Source organism: Empidonax traillii, unplaced genomic scaffold (genome assembly GCF_003031625.1).
Source record: "Empidonax traillii isolate 1590-97213 ecotype Southwest subspecies unplaced genomic scaffold, ASM303162v1 scaffold172:size1107868, whole genome shotgun sequence".
In the NCBI taxonomy this organism is placed as follows: domain Eukaryota; kingdom Metazoa; phylum Chordata; class Aves; order Passeriformes; family Tyrannidae; genus Empidonax; species Empidonax traillii.
Genome location: NW_020955365.1, coordinates 177,165 through 196,638, shown reverse-complemented (window position 1 = coordinate 196,638; position 19,474 = coordinate 177,165). Strand labels below are relative to the sequence as shown.

The following is a 19,474-nucleotide window of genomic DNA, read 5'->3' as shown; positions in this document are numbered from 1 at the left end:
CTTTGCTGCCAAAAATATATTGCAGCACTGATTAAAAGGGTTGGCTTAAATAATTTCTCTCTGACTCTACCTTTTTTCTTTCGACTTCTGCACTGCTAGTGTTTATGTGCTTAAACATTGAAGGGAAACCATTAGGATGCTGATAACATTAGGTTATTTTGCTATGTAATACTATATGTAATGCAGCATCTGCCTGAGAAGTAGTTTTGGTACAGAATCTTTTACCATCTGTGCTGAGTTCTGGAATGTGTCCAAATTCCTTCCGGTTCAGTGTTCTGAGAATCACATATTGTGTAGCCAAAAAATTCAGAGATGAGCAACAGAGGAAAGAGCTGCCTGTCTGCAGTATTCTTAGAGCCTGTGTGATCTCCATCAGCACATTGAACAGACAACTGAAATACAAGCCCCATGCCTTGTTATTCCTACTAAGCTTTGGAGTTTCAGTCTACAAATGCATATGGGTTCCATCTACTTACTGAAATACCTAGTTTGATCTGATTGTAAGCTCTCCGGCATGGCATATTCCTGTTTTCCTGTGTGTCTCATATTCTGGTGTCATTTTCCCTTTTGTCATAAAGGAGACATCAGGAAAATCTTTCCTGGGAGCTATTGAGCATGCTTAGCTGGTGAATTTCTCAGGTGTGGGTGGGAGCAGGAGGGAAGGCTGGGGGACCCTGATAAGTAGAGGAGTCTGTCTATTGCAGGAGGGTAAACCTTAGGTCTGCTGCAAATACAGAACACTAAAACCCTTGAGAAAATTCTGGGGTTGTTTTTAATCTAGTAAGCCACTTAAACTACCAGACTAAAGTATCCATGCTGAAGTTTTAAGAGTTCGTCTCTTTGCCAGCTTTCCCATTTGAAGAGCTATCTTTTTTCTTCATTTGACCCTACTAAACCATAAAAGGTACTGGTGTTTGACAGACTCATTGTAAAAGATGGGAAGGACACATCCATTTGAAAACTCTGACAGCTCAGGTCAATAACTGCTCTCTATGTGAAGGCTTAAGATGATGGTATTTGTACAGAAAGGTTACTCAGAATTTTTTTCCCCTTTAGGTAACTGATACTTGTTCAACCAAATTGTTCTCTAAAAGGTATAGGAGGAAAAAGTGTCTGTGGAGTAGCTGAATGCCAGTCTTTCCTCATGCCAGAACCCTCCAGTGACAGGGCTTGAATTCTCACAGGGCAGTGCTGCATAGATTCACAGTCCTTTTATGGCTAAGTCATGCTTGAGTTGCAGATCTCTTGGGGTTGTTCCTGGCTCTGCCCTCACTCTGAATCACTGCCTCTTGCATCACCTCTGCTTCTGATGCCCAAACTATGCTCAGCTGTCTACTCGTCTAGAAGCTCCTAAATTCTATTCCTGATTTCTGAGGTGTAGTTCAGAAGCAACTGTTTCTCCAAATTATTTATTCACATACATTAGGTACTGGACCTTGTTACAGATTTGATTCACTCACAGGGAATCATCAGATCTTGACAACTGTAAACTGCCATTCTTGTTGTGTAATGTTCTTCATTATGGTTTGTTTGTGAGAACTGTATTTGCTCTTTGTCTTGCAGGCCTGTTTGCAGTATAGAATCATCTGTGATACTGCACTTGCAACACTGTTTTGCAATTAATAATTTTTAGATGTCCCTCTGTGCTCAGTGGAGGGCTGTGTGTCTTTGTTTGCAGATGTAGTCACATCTGAACTAGAATATCTGTATATCTGTGTTTCTGATCATATTTTTTAACACAGCTTTTACATGATACATGAAACTTACTCTGAACCTCTGATTTCTTACAAAGGCTTCACCTTCTGCCAGCGCATTACACCTCAAGAATATGAAGATCAAAAACAACAAACCAATCAGTATCTTCTAGCATTGATTCGAGAGATGGACAATGACCCTGCTGTTCCTTTGAAGCAAAAGAAGAAATTAATCAAAGAATTCAAAAAATACCATTGTCTATTGTAGTGGTTGTAAAACTACATGTGAATTTTGTACTCCAAATGGTTTGACATCAACATAGCCTTTTTCATCTTCTTTAAAAAAAGTGGAGGATGCACATGAAAACTGTTCATGATAAAAAATGTTTTCTTCCTATGTCTTTACATCTTCAGTTTACGGAAATACAACTATCAAAATTACTATGGTGCTAAAAAGCATTAAATCTAATTATTTTTTTAAGGAAAACGTATTTAATTGCTTGTAAGTTAGTACAGCACTGCTTGTGCTGCTTTGAGTTCAGCATTTGGCACTTTTTTCCTTCTGTCCCACAACCCCATGGCTCTCTATCTGAGCCAAGTCTACATTCAGAGCCATGTTTGGGTTGATAATCAGCAGGGGCTTTTAATCTTTTCTATCTCTAATTAATAATAATTGAAACTCTAGATTATGACTCCTGTGGGTGTTGTAAAATTGTAGAAAGTGTGTCAAAAAATGTTAGAAGCAGGTAAGTGGGTTTTGAATCTGGCAGGCAAAATTTATTAGGCATGGAAACTGTGTGTGCTTGCAGGTAGTAATTACATCCTGTTGTTACTCCTTCTCCACTATGGCAGACTGAGCTGCTGCAAATTCAGCAATTATGCAAAAGCAAGTAGAAAATTACATTTTGAGGAAACCTAAGAAATAATAATCTTATTTTAGATCTCTTGGTATACTTAAGTAATTTATTTTAGCATGAGGACATTTTGAGAGTGTCCAGTTATTTATCATGAATACTTTGATAATGTTTATGAATTTATACAGCAAAGCTAGAAAGGATGTTGGCCTGTCTTGACACATTGAAGGTTAACTGTACATTGACAAGAAACGGTTGATACAAGTCATACAATTATAGAATGGTTTGGGTTGGAAGGAACCTTAAAGATCACCTAGTTCCAACCCCCCTGCCATGGGCCAAGGACACCTTTCACTAGACCAGGTTGCTCAGAGCTCCATCCAACCTGGCCTTAAACACTTCCAGGGATGGGGCATCCACAACTTCTCTGGGCAACATGTTCCAGTGTCTCACTACCCTCACAGTGTGAAATAAATAATTTCTAGAGGAAAAAAGACCAAGCCTGACCTTTCAGATGTGAATGCCCTAAATCCTAGACTACAGGACCACGAATTGTTTTCCTAGCCTTGTGTGGGATTTCTAGCCCTATGTCATTATCCCAGAAGAGGGAGCATGTACAAAAGCAGGCTCTTGAGAATTGTAAACAGGAAAGTATTTCCCAATTAAGTGCTTCTGGTGTTGAGTAGTGGGAGAAAGGGATTTTAGTTGCTTATTTTTCTTCCTCTCTCTCTCTCTTTGTCTTCAGTCCCTTTACTGGGTCTTACTCAAAATACTAAACCTGGTAACAGGGAGGGGTGATTACATGGTAATTTGTAGGCTAGATGGGCTGGGAACTGCTTTGGGAAAAACTGTATTTTTAAAAAACAAGCTCTTGCACTTTGCAACTTGAATTTTTTTGTGCTAATTTAAAGATAATAAAGAATTGCATAAAAAGTGACAAATCTATCATTTCGTAGTCCATTCATACAGAGGAGGCAGCTCAGGGGGTGTACAACCAAGTACCAAGCAGTAAGGAAATATTCCTAACGAGTGTTTATAGCTGCCATGTGGTTCCCTTCAGTTCATGGGACATGAAGTCAAGATTGATCTAGTTCTGCAAAGGGAAGGAAGAGCTCATGAGAGCCCTGTTTTATTCTCATAGCCTGACAGGAGAACTTACTTACCTTTAATCTTCTGTTGAAAGAAATGTGATACTTTACATTTAAGTATGAGGGCCTGCTGAACAGAACAAGTTTGGTGAAGTATAGACTACTGGTTTTCATTGTTACAGTTGCAGTTAAATTCCAAAATCAGAAAAATGTTATTGACTCTAGAAACTTTTGTCACATATTTTTAACAATATTTGACACAGAATCATCTGGTAGGGAAACTTGGGACCTCTCACTCATTTTTGTTTTTGATTTCTAGCATAGAGCTATCAAATTAATTGCCAGTATGAATTTGTTTGAAGTGGAAAATTTCTAGAGCAAAGAGCTTAGTCTATAGGTGCTTTTCAGTACAGTCTTATCAAAGCACAAGTGATGCCACCTTCAAAGTAAGGAGGCTTGCTTCTATCTATAGAGCATTCATGTTTGCTCCTAGCAAGGAAAAGGTTTATTAGTACTTTCATGGGAACAACGTGTGTATTTCCTTATTTTAAGTCCCAGCTAAAGTATGCTTATAATTGTATGAAGCAGTTAGTTAAAAAACTAGAAGCTTGGATTCTACATACAGCTATCAAAATAACAGTAGACTAGACCTATTCCCATCCTAAACAATCTAATACAAGTTGTGTCCAACAATTTGTTGGTGGTGGTCCCACACCTTCATACTCCAGCTGCCTCTGTGGCTCATGTAGCTGTTACCAGAGGGAGGGTGCCTCTTTTGTTCCTTTCAATAGGTTAGACTAGAGGAAGGCCACCACAAGCTGGCAGTCCAAAGTAAAGATCATGTTCAAGAAGAAAGATCATCTTTCGTTCTCTGAAGCATTGGCTTCTCTTCCGTGTTGCCCTTATGCAAGGCAGCCAGGTAAGTGTACTGTGTGAGTATACCTACTGATTTTATGTTAGGGCAGACAGCAGCGGGAATGAGGCACAACAGGGTACTCCTCTGCAAATCTGAGAGCACTAAGTATCACTAGACTTAATAAAGAGGCCATGTCCCCACTGCAGTGAGCTGCATCACATCAAGGTCAGTGTCAGCACCAGTGTATCCATTATCCACCCTGTCCAAGTGCCTACCTTGGACAAGTCCTGGCAAGCAAACAAGCCAGGTGGGACGCCCCCAACTAGCGTGGCCCTCCCAGCCTTCTATCTGGCTATTAGCCCATGCTGTGCTCTTTCTCCTCCTGCAAGCCATGCTGCAGACTAATGGCACAGTAACAGAGCTTCTGATGCCAGAAGTAAAAAGTAGTGGAGTATTTGTGTTTATCTAGAATGCATGGAGAGGACACAGATGGGTTATCAGCTAGGACACAGCTGCAAGCTTTTCTCACCTTTCTGGCTGCTTCTGATGTCACCTTTTCAGAAAGGGGAGCGGAATGGCAAAAAGCTTATTTGCTCAACCACTGTTCAAAACAAAAACCAACCAAAAAACACCACAATCTAAAATCCTTTAAAAAAAAAAGAATTGTTCAAATCACTCTTTTCTCAAAGCCTAAGCATAGTTTCAATAGCAGTGGTCACACTCAAGTATATTCCTCTCAAAACTATTCACTAAAATAACCAAAAATAAAGCTCATGTATTTCTTTTCAGGATAGGCAATCTGAAAGACTCTTTTTGAGATGTGTTTAATTGCATGCATGATTTAGAATGATATTCAGTTTAAAAAAAACCTCAAGCCATTTCTTCTCACTATGTATTAGTGTTGCATTGGTACCAGCAACTGGTATTTTTATTACCTCGTGCACTGAGGTTTTCTGCAATTAAGAATACAGTGAAACTCATCAGTAAAAGATGAGGACATTATGAAATGACAAGAAACATATTATTTCATAGTATTAAGCTTGTAAAACTTTATTTCTAAACTCTGAAGTTATTTTTTTCCCAACCCAATTAAATACAGGAAAGCTAAAACACAATCCTAACTGATGGAAAACAGGTTGTAGTTCAAAGAATTCCATTCTGAGTAAAACAATGGAATAACAACATAACCAACTATGCGACCTATATATCAAATTTCTCCTCACAGATGTTGTGTCCATGTTCTTCATAATCTTCTCTAGTTACTATCATGTCTTCAAAATCGTCATTTTCAGAAATGAGCTTCCCACCTTCCCAAGAATAAGTAATAGGGCTGAAAAATGAACAAAGTTATTGTTACTCATTTAAAATAGAAGCATGCAGTGATGACTTTCAAGACTTTTATTTAACCATATCTATTTAAAACTTCATTTTTGATTGCTAAATCAAACCATTCAGCTTCCAAGAAGTTATGAGACAAAGTTTGAAATTTTAGCCAGGCTAGCTGACTTTCTTTTTTAAAAAAGTGCCTCTTTGGAAGCAGGTGTGAAGAGGGAATGGCATGAGTATGTCTTTGTATTTACTATGCACAGATAACGATTCTTTAATAATAATTAAAAATATTCTTTAATAATAATTTTTTAAAAGTAGAGATTTTTTTGTACTTTCAAGGTATCTCAGCTCTCTCTGCAAAGATGTTACCCCTTCCAAAAATCCCTGAAGTAGCTACATTAATAATGACATCACAGCATTCCGATGCTGAAAATTCTTCTAGGTAAAAGTCTAAATTTATTAATCCTGCATACTTGCATACCCACTTAATGAAAATAGTCTTAATTGTCTGTTTGCAATAAAAAGGCTGATCCTAAAAACACTTAACTTTACTAGCCAAAGTACAGAGCAAGCAGGTGGTATCTAATTTCTTTGGTTTCTCTGAAAATACACTGATTTAAAATATTCTTTTTGTAAAATTTTTGTTCACTTAATATTTAAATTAACACCTTTAATCAGTCTATCTTTTTAATCAGCAAAAGAAATCCTACTTTATAAATTTGTTCTGCTAGAAAGATAAAGCCTTCTGTTTAGAAGTTTAGAACTTACTTTTCAGGAAGAACAACAGAAACATCGTAATCAGTTGGAGTAAGACATCGAACTTCAGAATAAACCCTATCTCTAAAGCCAGGAAAAAGGGTGTTTCCCCCAGTCAGAACTATGTTCTTGAAGAAATGAGGCTGCATTTCTGTAAAATAAATAAGTAAATCTGTAGCTGGAGACCATGCATTTAAAGATTAAAGGAGAGTTTTTTTCCAATTTTGTTATGAACTGGAACAGAAGTAGGAAATATGCATAGAAGAATTTTATAATCATCTAACCAGTTAAATACAAGAAAGTGATCAATCACCCTATGTTCTTCCTGATTGCAGAATTGGGCTTTGATAACTACTGTTTTCTTACATTCTCTATTACATTTCATGTTTGCCAACACAATTCCCCATTCAAAAGGGGTTTTAAATAACACAGTTTTTTTAAGAGTACATTAATAGCCTAAATGCTGCCATACTTACGTGGTATAATAACAGTAATTAGCTGTACATCATCTACAAAATGAAAGCTTCAGTATTGCTTCTGACAAACAGCAGTTAGGGAGGTTCTACACTTTGATGCTTAAATTACTAAATTTGGCCAGTTTCGTTTTTCTAATCAGTTTGATTTTTCTCTTTCTCCAGTGAAGAAAGATATTTTAAAACATAACTAAAAGTAATTTCAAGTGTATTCCACCATTGGTGTCAAAGACAGACAGATCATGTTAGAAAAGGATGTTAAGAAGAATTAAGTCTACAGCGATTAACTGAATCAAAAGTAGAAACCAATCAATAAATAACCAAAAAACCATGCTGGCCTAACACAGACTTTTGCAGACAATCAGTTCTAGAGTATGTAAAATACACCAAAAGACAGAACAGTTCACCAAACTGTTTAACTGGCATATTGAGAGTTTTAGCTTCTCTAAGACTATTTGTATCCTTAAAAACAAAACAACGAAGAAATCCAAAACCAAACCAACAACAGAAACCACCACAGCATCCCTCCTTCCCCCAGCTCCCATCCTTTTCATAACACTTTCAAGTTATACCTTCAGGTAAATTCTGAATAGAATAAACAATGGCTTCAGGAATTCCCATCTCTTGAATACCAATATCCGAAGGATGGAAGAGTATTTCTGGAACTGCAAATCTTTCATTTGTTAGACGAAGTATTTGTTCCCCAGTCTTGTATTTTCCACTTAACACCATCTCTTCCCTCGGCTAAATTAAAGACATGAATAGTACCCACTGCTTAAGAAAAGAAATCACATTCTAGAGTATTCAGCTAATCTATTTCATGTACTGCAGAGGTAGGCAGTCATATTATCAACAAATCTTTTAAGAATAATACATACTCTGGTATTAAATCTGAAGTGACTTTGCTCTTATCAACTGCAGATTTGTCTGAAGGAAAATAGAACTGATATGCATGAGAGTGGCCTTAAAATATTGGGACTGCTTTCAAAATTATGTCCAATGCAGTAAATGAGATAAAACTGTTAAATTGTCTTCACTGGTTATGAAGACTTTTCAGGCTCTTCTATAAAATGACTTTGAACCTTATACCTAGTAGGGTATTGAAATGAAATTCAGAGAGACTGACAAAAAAGCATCAAAGCAGAGAAAACATTTTCTAACTTAATGTTAAAAAACCCCAACAATAATCATATGGATAGGTTGTATGACAGAGCACAAGCATAGAAAGCTACAACTGTTAAATAACAGAACATAACATGCTATGCTGAAAAAACAGTATTTCATTTTCACCTCAACTTACTACAGAAAAACTTTACCAATTAATGCATAGCAAAGGAAGATGTTACAGCATTAATAAAAATAGAGTATTTTTAATCTCTCTACTAGACTTGTGCAGGGGAACAGTCCAAAAAAAATTTCAAAACTATCATTACCTTACAAAATCCTTTTTTGATTGTGCTGAAGTCTGGCAAAACATAATCCACCATTACAGTATTTTCCTCTCCTTTTAATCTGAAAGAGAAGCATGTAAAATTCCACAGAATAAAAAACAACTTCTAAATTTTAACTACTTTATATTAACAAGACTTTTTTTCATTTAACTGGAAAATTTTCTGATTAGGAGTATAGTTTTGTTTTTTTGTACAAATAGATTATTCAGAAGTACCATGTTTTATATACAGTACTGTTGCATACATACTTGGCAATGTCCATGTCCTTGTAAAAGTCTTGAGAAACATAGCACACATCTTCTTTCACTTGATTAATTACATGTGTTTCATCCATAACATGCAGCTGTCTGACAAAAGCAAAAACCAAAACCACTGAAGTTTGAGAATAATTAAGTCTTCCATTTCCTGTCCAGTTTTCCACTGGAGATGAGTAACCATGTCACAGAAAACTATTGCCTCAATATTTAAAATTCAATTTACAAATGCATTCCTGGCCTACTGGAGTTTAGTATTTTCCTATTTTGCAGATCAATACAAATACAAAAATTAACCTGCATTTGCCCATTGTCTTCCTAACAAGCATAGCCATAATGCTGCAATTAGCTTTCTTAGCACAGACTTTTATCTAGATAAAGTTCCAAGCTAAAGCATCACAGGGCAAAATTAACCCTATTGAATTTTATTTGTGTTATTGATAGTTGGCAAATTGACTGATGATCTACTGAGAAACCTCAGAAAATATGTAAAGACCTGTATAACTGTGAACACACAGCTTAACTCATTAACTTCAAAAGCGTGGGCACTTTGAAAAATGACAGCCTAATTCTTCAAAGAGTTTAAGCTCATCTTAATTCATCTTGAGCTTAAGGTCAAGATGGCAGCTAGCAGATTATAACAGACAAAAATTGCCTTCTCCTTTAAACAACGTTTAATCTAAAATTCATAGAACCGGGAAGATTACCCCATGACCTTTTAGCTCATTTCATACCAAGTTTCATAGTGAAGATCACCACGCTTTACCTGTAAGAGATGATCTCCTTTAAGTGGTTGGTTAAGAGTTTCCCTCCAACATTAATCCTACAGAAAAGGAGTAACACACGGCATTCTGTCATTATTAACTTCAGGCATAGAAAACAATTCTTCTAGAAAATATATACTGCAGTTTACCTTATGATTGCCTCTTTCTTCTTTTTACTTCTACAATAAGGTACAATGTGTGTAAAAGAGTATCCACTATCCACAATGATACAACACAGCTCAGATGGATTGTCTCGGAAATACCTGTGTGCACTAAGAGCTCCAGCTGAAATACAGAAAATTTAATTCCATTTTTATGTGAATATACACTTTTAGAATTTACAGTGATATGAAAGTGTACTTGCCTCATATTTTAAATGCCTTTGACAGACTTCCAAGACCTCAATACATAATACTACAGTCAATGCATGAATTCATTTTGACAGTGGATAAAATTAAGTGTTGCATATGGCCCCATTTAATCTTTTTCAGGAATTCCGGTCCACATTCAGTTTCCCCTCCTAAAGTCCAAGCACACAACTTATCAAACATATAGAAAGGAGTACCCCATGTCCTGTTACCTTTCAGAAGGGTGGTGATGTTATTTACATATTCCCTGTGAGATACAACCCATTTCATGATTGTAATGCTGTATTTGATTTGCTAATTCAAAACAAAATCAAACAAAAAACCAACCTCAGCCCCCCAAAAATAGAAAGCTATCAAAGACTTCATGCAAATTTTTGATAGACTTTTTCAAATGCTATCCTGTTTTAAAATCCATCTGTTATTTCTGTCATCCTTACTCTCCTCAAATTTCTTGTAATTACATACCGTGACATTCTCTTCAGAAGATAGTATAAGAGTACAGCTGGAATTTATAAAATAAGTAACTTTTAAAATTTTAATACAGTTAAGAGTACATGAACAAGTGTATTACTCAAGAGCTAGGAAGGAAATTAAGGAATTTTATACTATCTTATATTATATATAAATACATATATATATTTGCATGCTTATGTATGTTTGTATTTATTTTTTATTTATTTATTTTAAAAGGGTTAAGCTTCAACATACATAAATACAAACTAGAAGGAGACAGACTCACCATTTACTCTAAGAACTGCTTGAAATTGATATTCTTCAAATAGAATTTCATTCATAGATTCTTGTATTGAAGTGAAGTTAAAATAAGGTTCGGTAATGATAATATTGGTATCTACAAAATCCACCTACGAAAAATACATTAAGACTGTCACTACACAAAACCAATATATTTTGGCCTACTGACCTAGTTCATCCCTCTGTTGTACATTAACTATTTCTTGATCTCTCAGCTGCATTGTATGCCTGTGCTTATTGTTTTTCTTCAGTTTGCAAAAACATAAATCCCTGTGATTTCTAATTGAAGACACTTTCAAAGAGAACAGTAAGCTCCCCAGTTCTATTTTAGTATTTGATGTACTTACGTTAATTCCAATAGTCAGTATTTAATCTACACAAAATATGTAATTAAGAAAAGGCTCTTACTTGATACATTTCTTTTCCAAAAAGATAATCCCAAACCTGCCTCTGGACATCCCAATTCACCAAGTAACCCTGCAGGAATTTAGAAAAAAATGTACACTATTTAGAAAAAATAAAATCATACTTAAAAAGTCAAATGATTGATAGACTAGTAATATAAAAAATTTTGAGAGTTAAAATGCCTAAATTTGCATTTCTAGGCTAAGGAGTAAATGTTACATAACATAAAGTATGCTATAAATATTCCCCATCAATATGTTAATTACTACACTACAAAAACAATGTTTTCTGTACACACTATTCTTTTTGGCAAAAGCCTGTCAGTCTGCCAACGGTGCCAGAAGTGGTTACGGAGCACATTGTTTGGAGTGCCATCACATAGCAGGTACAGAACAAACAGATCCAGTCAGCATGGGTTTATTAAAGCTTGACTAACTTGACCTCCTTCTGTGACAAGATGACCTGCTGAGTGGTGGAAGAAGGAATGGATGTGGATGTTGTCTACTTGGACTTTAGAAAACTTTAGAAAACTCAGTCAAGTCTGAGCTGGCTGCTCATGGCTTGGATGGGTGTGCTCTTGCTGGGTAAAAAACTGGCTAGAAGGATGGGCTCAGAGTGGTGGTGAATGGTGCCAAATCCAGTTGGCATCCAGTCACCAGTGGTGTTCTCCAAGGCTCAGTATTGGGTTCAGTCCTGTTTAATATCTCTGTTGACAACCTGGAAAAGGGGATTGGGTGTACCCTCGGTAAGTTCACAGACAACACAAAGCTGGGTGGAAGCGTTGATTTGCTGGAGGACAGGAAGGCTCTGCAGAGGGATCTGGACAGGCTGGATTGATGGGCTGAGGCCAGTAGTGTGAGGTTCAACAAGGCCAAGTGCTGGGTCCTGCACTTGGGTAACAACAACTCCATGCAAGGCTACAGGCTGGGCGCAAAGCAGTTGAAAAACTGCCCAGCGGAAAATGACCTGGGGGTGCTGGTTGACAGCATCTGAACATGAGACAGTGGTGTGACAAGGTGGCCAAGAATGCCAATGGCATCCTGGCCTTTATTGGCAATAGTGTGGCCAGCAGGACCAGGGAAGTGTTTGCCCCCTGTGCTCTGAACTGCTGAGGCTGCACATCAAATCCTGTGTTCAGTTTTGGGCCCCTCACTACAACAAAGACATTGAGGGACTGAAGCGAGTCCAGAGAAGGGCAACGGAGCTGGTGAAAGGTTCAGAGAACAAATCCTATGAGGAACAGCTGAAGGAGGTTGTTTAGCCCGGAGAAAAGGAGGTTCGGGGAGACCTATTACTCTCTACCGCTACCTGAAAGGAGGCTTCAGTGAGGGGGGGGCCAGCCTCTTCTCCCAGGTAACAGGCCACAGTACAAGAGGAAACTGCCTCAAGTTGCCCCTGGGACATTTAGATTGGTTATTAGGAAACATTTTCTCAGCAACAAGGCTGTCAAGCACTAAAAAAGGCTGCCTAGGGAAGTGGTTGAGCCACCGTCCCTGACGGTATTCAGAAGACATGCAAATGTGGCACTTAGGGACATGGCTTAATGATGGTCTGGGCAGTGCAGGGTTTACAGTTGAATCTGATGATCTTAAAGGTCTTTTTCAATCTAAACAATTCTATGACTTAAATTTTACACTGCTGACTCTTGATTCTTGGATGATACCACATTCAACCCTGCAGTTGGGGCATATTGTATGAAAACTATTCCTTACAGCAATTTACATTTGGCTTTCATGCTAAACTGAGGATTACTCACTTACTTTCTGAAAGGGAAGAATATAAAAAAGTCCAGAAGGATCCTTAATTTCATCCAGTTGATTTGCTGTAAAGGTTTTCAAACGTGCAGTCTTTGATCTGAACTGACAGTTAGGAATAACGCTGGAAAAGATTGGGAAGTTTCCTATTGAACACAGTATGAGACACATTCATTGTCTTTATGCCGCTTGCATAAATAATATACTTAAAATAATGTTTTTGCTGCTGTATTTTGGTTTTAGCCCATTTACTGGAGCCAGTTACGAGGGAAATCTCTAATTTCTGACACCTCTAGTGCAGACAAGACACCTTTTAGACAAACAACGCCCCCAGCCACTGCGCTGAGCTGTAACTACCACCCCCCACCACCACTACAGTCAGAAAAGTGCCCAAGGCTCTTCTCCCACCCTGGCCGGTGGGGCATGGTGTGACATGTTGTGACCGGTGGGGCACGGCAGGACGTGGTGTGACACGGCGGGGTACAATGTGACACGGTGGGACACAACCCGCCAAACCCGCCGGCAGAGCCCCACGCACCGCAGGGGCAGGGCCCGCAGCCGCCGCAGAGGCGGGGCGGGGCGGGGCGGGGCCGGGCCGTGCCTGTCGCCGGCGGGCGCAGGCGCGGGCCGGTAAGGGGCTGAGAGGCGGGTCGGACCCGCGGTGGGGTCGGCGGGGAGCGGCGGGAGCCATGAGGGGACGCGCAACGCCCGCCCCGTTCCGCCCCGGGCCCTCACCTGACGTTCGCGTGGCTGTAGCCGATCTTGGCGTTGTAGGCGCCGTTATCCAGCACCAGCGTCGCCATGTTCCCCACGGCGCCACGGCCGCCGCCGTCCCAGTATTGATCCGCCACCGCCGTGGATCTCTATGGTGACCATAGAGCGGAGGAGCAACGCGCGTGGCCCGTCGGACGCGGGGGTGCCGGCAGCTCCGCCTCCGCCGGGGGCCGCCCGCCGCGCCGGTGACGCTCGCGCGGCTGCGGCGCCATTGGCCCGGCGTGACCCGGCAGCGCTCGGCGAAGGCGGGCGGGGCGGTGACACGGCGTCACCGCCGACAGCGCTCGTCATTGCCGCCCGTCACTGCCGCCCGCCTGAGCGCACAGGCTCAGCCCCGGCCGCCGCCAGCCCCGCGGGGGCAGCACCAGACGGCTGGGGACCGGGCGGGGCCGTCACGGCGAGAGCTGGGGTCGGGGCTGTGTTACGGGTACCGCCCGGTCGAGGGAATGCCGTGCCCTCGGGTGACCCTGGCATTTCGAGGTGCTGCCTTACGGGGAAGCCGCACCTCGGGGAGAAAGTTGATGCGCGACAGCCACGTTATGTGAGAAGTGAGCAGCAGCACGGGTCTGCGCTGTGTAAGAGTGTGAGAAAATGAAAACAGAGACGACCCTTTAAATCTCACCATCTTTTACTATTTTACTGTTACAGAATCACAGAATCAGTTATGTTGAAAAAGACTTCTGAGATCATCGGGTGCAACCCATGACCAAACATCACCATTTAATCTCGGCCACGGCACCAAATGCCACAGCCAGTCCTTCCTTAAACACTTCCAGGGACAGTGACTCCACCATCTCCCTGGACAGTCATTTCTAGTGTCTAATGACCTGTCCTGTGAAGAAGCTCTTCCTACTGTTCAACCTAAACCTCCTCGGGCATAGCTTAAAGTTGCCTGTCGCTGTTTGCTGGGAGACAACCTGTTGCTGGTTGTCTGGGAGAAGGGGCCAACCCCTATCTGGCTACAACCGCCTTTCAGGTAGAAAGGAGTTGTTCTAAGCATGCTGTAATTAACACTGTTTTATTATAAATAATATAAAAAGCAGTGCTGTTGGAGTTCTCTGTGGAGGCGTCCCAGGATCTGTTTTGCCTTTGTTGCTGCAGCAGTGTACTCCTGTTCAGCCTGCTGTCCACTTGGACCCCCAGGTCCTTTTCCACAAGGCTGTTTCTCTTGCCACACAGGTCAGAGCCGCACTGGGCTCTGTGGGTATGTCATCTTAAATGCAGCACCTTGCACTTCTCTTGATGATTAATTTTGCTGTATTTATGTGTTTTACTTACCGTCACTAGTATCTTTTTTGTTATCCAGTAAAAAAAGTGCACTACTGCTTTGTATCTGTGTGTAATTGACTTTATTGTAAAAGCAGAACTTAAAAGCAATTGCTGCTGTGCATGATGACTCTTTACCCTAACAAATATCAGATGTCTTTCTGTGAGCCAGGGTGCTTACTGGAATGCACAGCAATCTGATTTTAGAGAAATCCTCTTTATGTGCTTGTAAAAGAAGTGTATCTTAAGGGCAGCATCCTTAATCCTCACTCTAGCAGATACATTATTTAGTTCTTGAGAGGAGGTCAGAGGAATTATCAAAAGCCTGTTTTTCCAGTTCAGGAGTTTCTGGGTGCATTTAAGAACACTGTAAAGTGTTGCTAGTTCTCCTTCTTTGCCTACTGACAGGTACAGTAATAGTAAATTTGAGATTTGAAATTAAAATCCAAAATACATAAGACATAGAATATTAACAAATTATTTAAGTGTTCAGTGTTAAAGAGAAACATAAAATATTCCTCTTAAAATCACATAACTTTTACTCTATCCTTTTACTCATATAAACTTCTTAAAAGAATAGAGTAAAAAAATCATAATAGCTATTGCTAACTTTTGCCTTGTAAATATAAAGGTGAAAGCCAGAATTTAGTAAATTACTTTTTCCCTTCTAGATACTAGCTCCAGGTCTATGAAACTTCATTTGTTATCATTCAGTGACTTATGCTGGATTCAGAGTTAGTTTCACTTTTTTCTTTCTTCTTTTTTTTTTTTTTTTTCTCCCCAGGACTTACTGGACAAGTGCCAGGCTTTTAAGAGTTCACTTAGATTTGTGTGTAGTGGTTGATATACATAAATATTTAAAATCTCTTGGAACTAAAGTTGGTATATTTACTGTCACTGCTACCTGAGGGCAATTCTTACATATTTATTGAGTTTGTTTACACATTCATTCATGTATTGCAGTGGCACTTCTGATAATACTTTCTGTTGTTGTTATAGTAAGTAACAAAGACAAAGTTAGCCACACAGTAAAGACACATAAATAGGACTTTCAAAAGTCCATGCGGCAGCAAAACTTGTACATTTACCTTACAATGGTGAGAACTGATATTTTGTGATGTTCTTTGAATAATGGTCTGTCAGACTACTTAAGCCTTGCACATCTGCATTTGAAAACAGACCATTATCTTTTGCATTATCCAAATGAAGCCATGCTAGATTTCTCATTCTGCAAGCATGATACAAAGCATTCACTGAAACTTAGGTCACATTTAATTTGTTGTGTTTTCTTTGGTGTTTTGTTTTGTTGTTTTTTAACCACATCTCCTTTACTTAATGGAAGGAAAACAATTTTTTTTTGTTGTTAATTCTGTGACCTTCATGTTTCTGAAGTTGCTTGAGTTCTAATTGGTTTTGTGTTTTTTTCCTCACAATTTCATTCCAGTTTTTATAGTTCAGAAATCCCTATAACCACATGAAAAGTCAGACTCCCTCTGCATACCCTATACAAAACACAGGTGTTTATTGGCTCTGCTCTGTGGGAACACACAGCCTCAGAATGACTGAATGGTGCCACGAACAGAATTTGCAGGTTATTTAGAGCATTCAAAGGAAGTTGTCCTTGCGGAAGAAGTTACTGCACCCTTTGACACAAAGGGCGTTATCCAGGACTTCAAATCCTTCTACCTTTATTTAGGTGACAGTGAGGGACAGGTTGATGGGTGAGGTGACTAACTGATGGAAAACTCTACATTCATGCCTTCTTGGGTTTTCTGTTAAATTGAAATTGTTCACAATTGGCCCTGAAAATACCTATGGCAAGTATAAGACAATTTTTTTCTTTGAGGTCATTTTAGTATCCTGGATACACTCACAAGTGTATCTTGGTGACATGAGTGCCAGCTGCTCTGTAAGGGAGAAAAACCAGGAGCTGGCAGGGACACTGTGGCCAGCAGGGGAGGACCTTGCTAGAAAGGGCCTGTCCCACCACCACCAGCTGGAGAACAAGGCTGGCAGGGGTGGGAGCGAAGCACAGAGCCCAGGTCATCAAGCTGATGATAAAGCAGGTCCAACATCAAGCTAAGTCAATCCTCAAGTCAGGGGCAGGATCAGGACTGGTGGGATGAGTCAGACATAGTCCAGAGATCCCCAGGCAGGTCCATGGTGACTGGGAAGGTCTGAAATCAATGTGGAAAGTTGGTGCCCTTCTAATTCCCTAGGGGCTGGAGAGAATGTGGTGTGTGGTATGTGTTGATCTGTGCGTTTTCCTCTGTTCCTCCATTCAGTGTGCTCCAGGAGATGGGGGGGGACAACATGAGGTTACAATTCAGATCAGCCCTGCTGCACAGAAATATTTCTGGTTTTCAGTTCTGATGTCAGTGAAGTGCCTCAGGACTTCACCTGTTCTGCCAGAGCTATGCTTGCAAGACATTTGAAAGAGACCACACAGCATGGGTCCTGCTTTCCTTGCCCCTCATATTTTCTCTCTTGATAAGAAGCTGATCCATCATGATGATGAGCATTCTTTCTCCATGATACTGGTAAATTTTTTCCCAGTTGAGAAAATTGAACTTAAAACAGGCATAAAGTGTTAGCTTCATACACAGCTCATTCCTACTTTATAAATCTCTTTTAAGAATATAATGAGGTCAGTATTACACAACTGACTGTTTTTTAAATGTCTGGAAAAATCAATTGAAAATGTTCATCTCCTGACCTATTTTTTCTATTACTGCTTCATATTTCTGACTTCAAGGTCCTTGGGGTTTTGGTTCATTGCTTGTAAATTATTAATGTTATGTATATGAGAAGCAGAGAAAATACTATCTGATGTCTTTCCTCTGCAGCTCTAGACTGTTATAGAGGCAGCAAGCCATCCTTCATATGGAGGTCACATCTGAAAAGCTTGTTAGTTTTCTAATTGATTTTATTTTCTTTTTCCAGTTAATACTACTTTTTAGGGTCCTGGGTTACCCACCACTGAAATTTTTCAAGATACCTTTTCTAAACTGGATGAACAAAACTAACACAAGACAATTATTTTTTAACTGACTTAGAGATTTTGCTACAGCATGAGAAGCTGTTCTTTCAGAAGTAAAATAACTTGTAGATTTTATACTTGCCACAGATACCTAGTGAAATGTAAGCACCTGAGGAACATGATTTTACAAATCTCTCGGTTTAAGAAATTCAGCTTAAGGGAAATACCTGTGTGTGTGTATACATATGAATGTACTGCCATAGCCTTAGAAGTTTCTGACAGTAAGCTCTTCATTTCATCTAGCCTTGATTCATTTGTGTGATGCTGTAGAAGCTGCTGACATCCTGTCTTTTAGCTCGGCCAAGATCAGGCCCAGGCAAAGGTGTGCTGCTGTTGGGGCTCCACAGGCGGGAGGAAGGATGGAGCCACAGGCGGGGACGCAGAGAGACGCTTTCAGAGTTTTGGGAGATGGGAAAGCTGATGAAAGAAACAGCTGGCGAAGAAGAGGGGGGAAAGAGCGGGCGGTGGCGCTGGGGCGGGCACAGGCTGTGGATGCCGAGCGGGGACGGCGGCGCTGCCCAGGCTGGCAGGGGCTCTGCGAGCGAGCAGGGGGAGGAGGCGCCGCTGCCACGGCCCCGAACCTGCCCCGCTCCGCCCGCCGGGGCCGCCGCTCCCCGCGCGGGGCGGGGGCTGCGGGCCCGTCCCGCCCCCGTCACCAGGCGATGCTGCAGCCAAGATGGCGGCGGGCGCCGAGTGAGCGCGAGCGGGCACAGCGGCTCCGCTCCCGGCGCTCTCCCCGCCTCGGGCAGGGGCGGGCGGAGGGATGAGGCGCGTTCCTGGTCCCGGCTGGTCGTCGTGAGGGGCGCGGGCAGAGAGACACCATGGCGGGGATTATCAAGAAGCAGATCCTGAAGCATCTCTCCAGGTCAGTGGGGCGCGGTGCCCTGGGCAGGCTGAGAGGTGTGCAGGGCGGGGGCGGCGGCGGCGGGTGCCTGTTCCGGAGAGCGGCCCCTGTGCCAGCGCGGGGCGGAGGGACCGGGCTTCGTTCTGCCCGCGGAGGGTGGAGCTGAAGCCGCCTCCTCGCAGTGATTTAGAGGCGGAGGGGGTGGCCGTGTGCTCGTGTGGGACTGTCCGGCGGCGACCGCTGCTTGGCAGCCCCGTGGCCCCTTCAGCCGGTGCCCGGCGGGCGGGCGGGGAGAGGATCGGTGTGCTTGGCGCAGGAGGGAGTCATCGAGTGAGTCACCGCCGGGCTCCGGCCGCCTCCCCGCCGGGCAGACTGTGCCCGCCCCCGCTGCCCGAGGTGTGCGGGGGGAGAGGAGCGAGGAACACCCCGAACCTCGCCGTGGTTCCGAGGCGGCGGGGGGGGGGGGGGGGGGTCCCAGCAGTCGCTCCCGTTCGCTGTCTGGCCGGGGCTGAGGGAGCTTGGCCTGTGTCCTTGCAGCTCAGTTCGCGACATCTGAGCTCTTGCAGGCACAGGTGAAGCCGGGCGACAAAAAAAGGTGCGTCCGGGTGGACGCAGAGGGATGAAAGTAAGTTCGTCGTTTTCTGCCTGACCCAAATCATGTCTAACATGCCTCGCAGGTTAAAGCAAAAAAACCAACCAACCAACTATACTGTAAAATTTTGTATCTGTCAATGTCGTGCGTTTGAAAGAT

General features: G+C 41.6%; 3 protein-coding genes across 5 annotated transcripts in view; 2 read left to right on the top strand and 1 right to left on the bottom strand.

Moving 5' to 3' along the window:
• Positions 1-2,917, top strand: part of DEPDC4 (DEP domain containing 4) — an 11,689-nt gene extending 8,772 nt beyond the window's left edge. Inside the window, exon 9 of the mRNA XM_027885834.1 lies at positions 1,793-2,917. Coding sequence (XP_027741635.1) covers positions 1,793-1,962 — 170 coding nt within the window. The 3' untranslated portion in view covers positions 1,963-2,917. The remainder of the gene's footprint in view (positions 1-1,792) is intronic.
• Positions 2,918-5,513: 2,596 nt separating this feature from the next.
• On the bottom strand, positions 5,514-13,755 carry ACTR6 (actin related protein 6). The gene is made up of 11 exons (XM_027885833.1): positions 13,535-13,755; positions 12,806-12,923; positions 11,049-11,117; positions 10,627-10,750; positions 9,669-9,804; positions 9,522-9,578; positions 8,750-8,848; positions 8,484-8,562; positions 7,623-7,794; positions 6,590-6,728; positions 5,514-5,822 (listed from the first exon to the last, which is right to left on the bottom strand). The coding sequence occupies exons 1-11, from the start codon at positions 13,600-13,602 to the stop codon at positions 5,693-5,695; spliced, it is 1,191 nt and encodes a 396-aa protein (XP_027741634.1). The 5' UTR covers positions 13,603-13,755; the 3' UTR covers positions 5,514-5,692.
• A 4,778-nt stretch (positions 13,756-18,533) lies between these two features.
• The window catches only part of UHRF1BP1L (UHRF1 binding protein 1 like), a 51,591-nt gene continuing 50,650 nt past the window's right edge, over positions 18,534-19,474 (top strand). For 2 of the 3 annotated variants that reach the window (XM_027885825.1, XM_027885826.1), the window contains exon 1: positions 18,540-18,744. In XM_027885825.1, coding sequence (XP_027741626.1) covers positions 18,701-18,744 — 44 coding nt within the window. In that variant the 5' untranslated portion in view covers positions 18,540-18,700. Of the gene's footprint in view, positions 18,745-19,474 lie in introns of all 3 variants that reach the window. The other variant, XM_027885829.1, reaches the window with a different exon arrangement.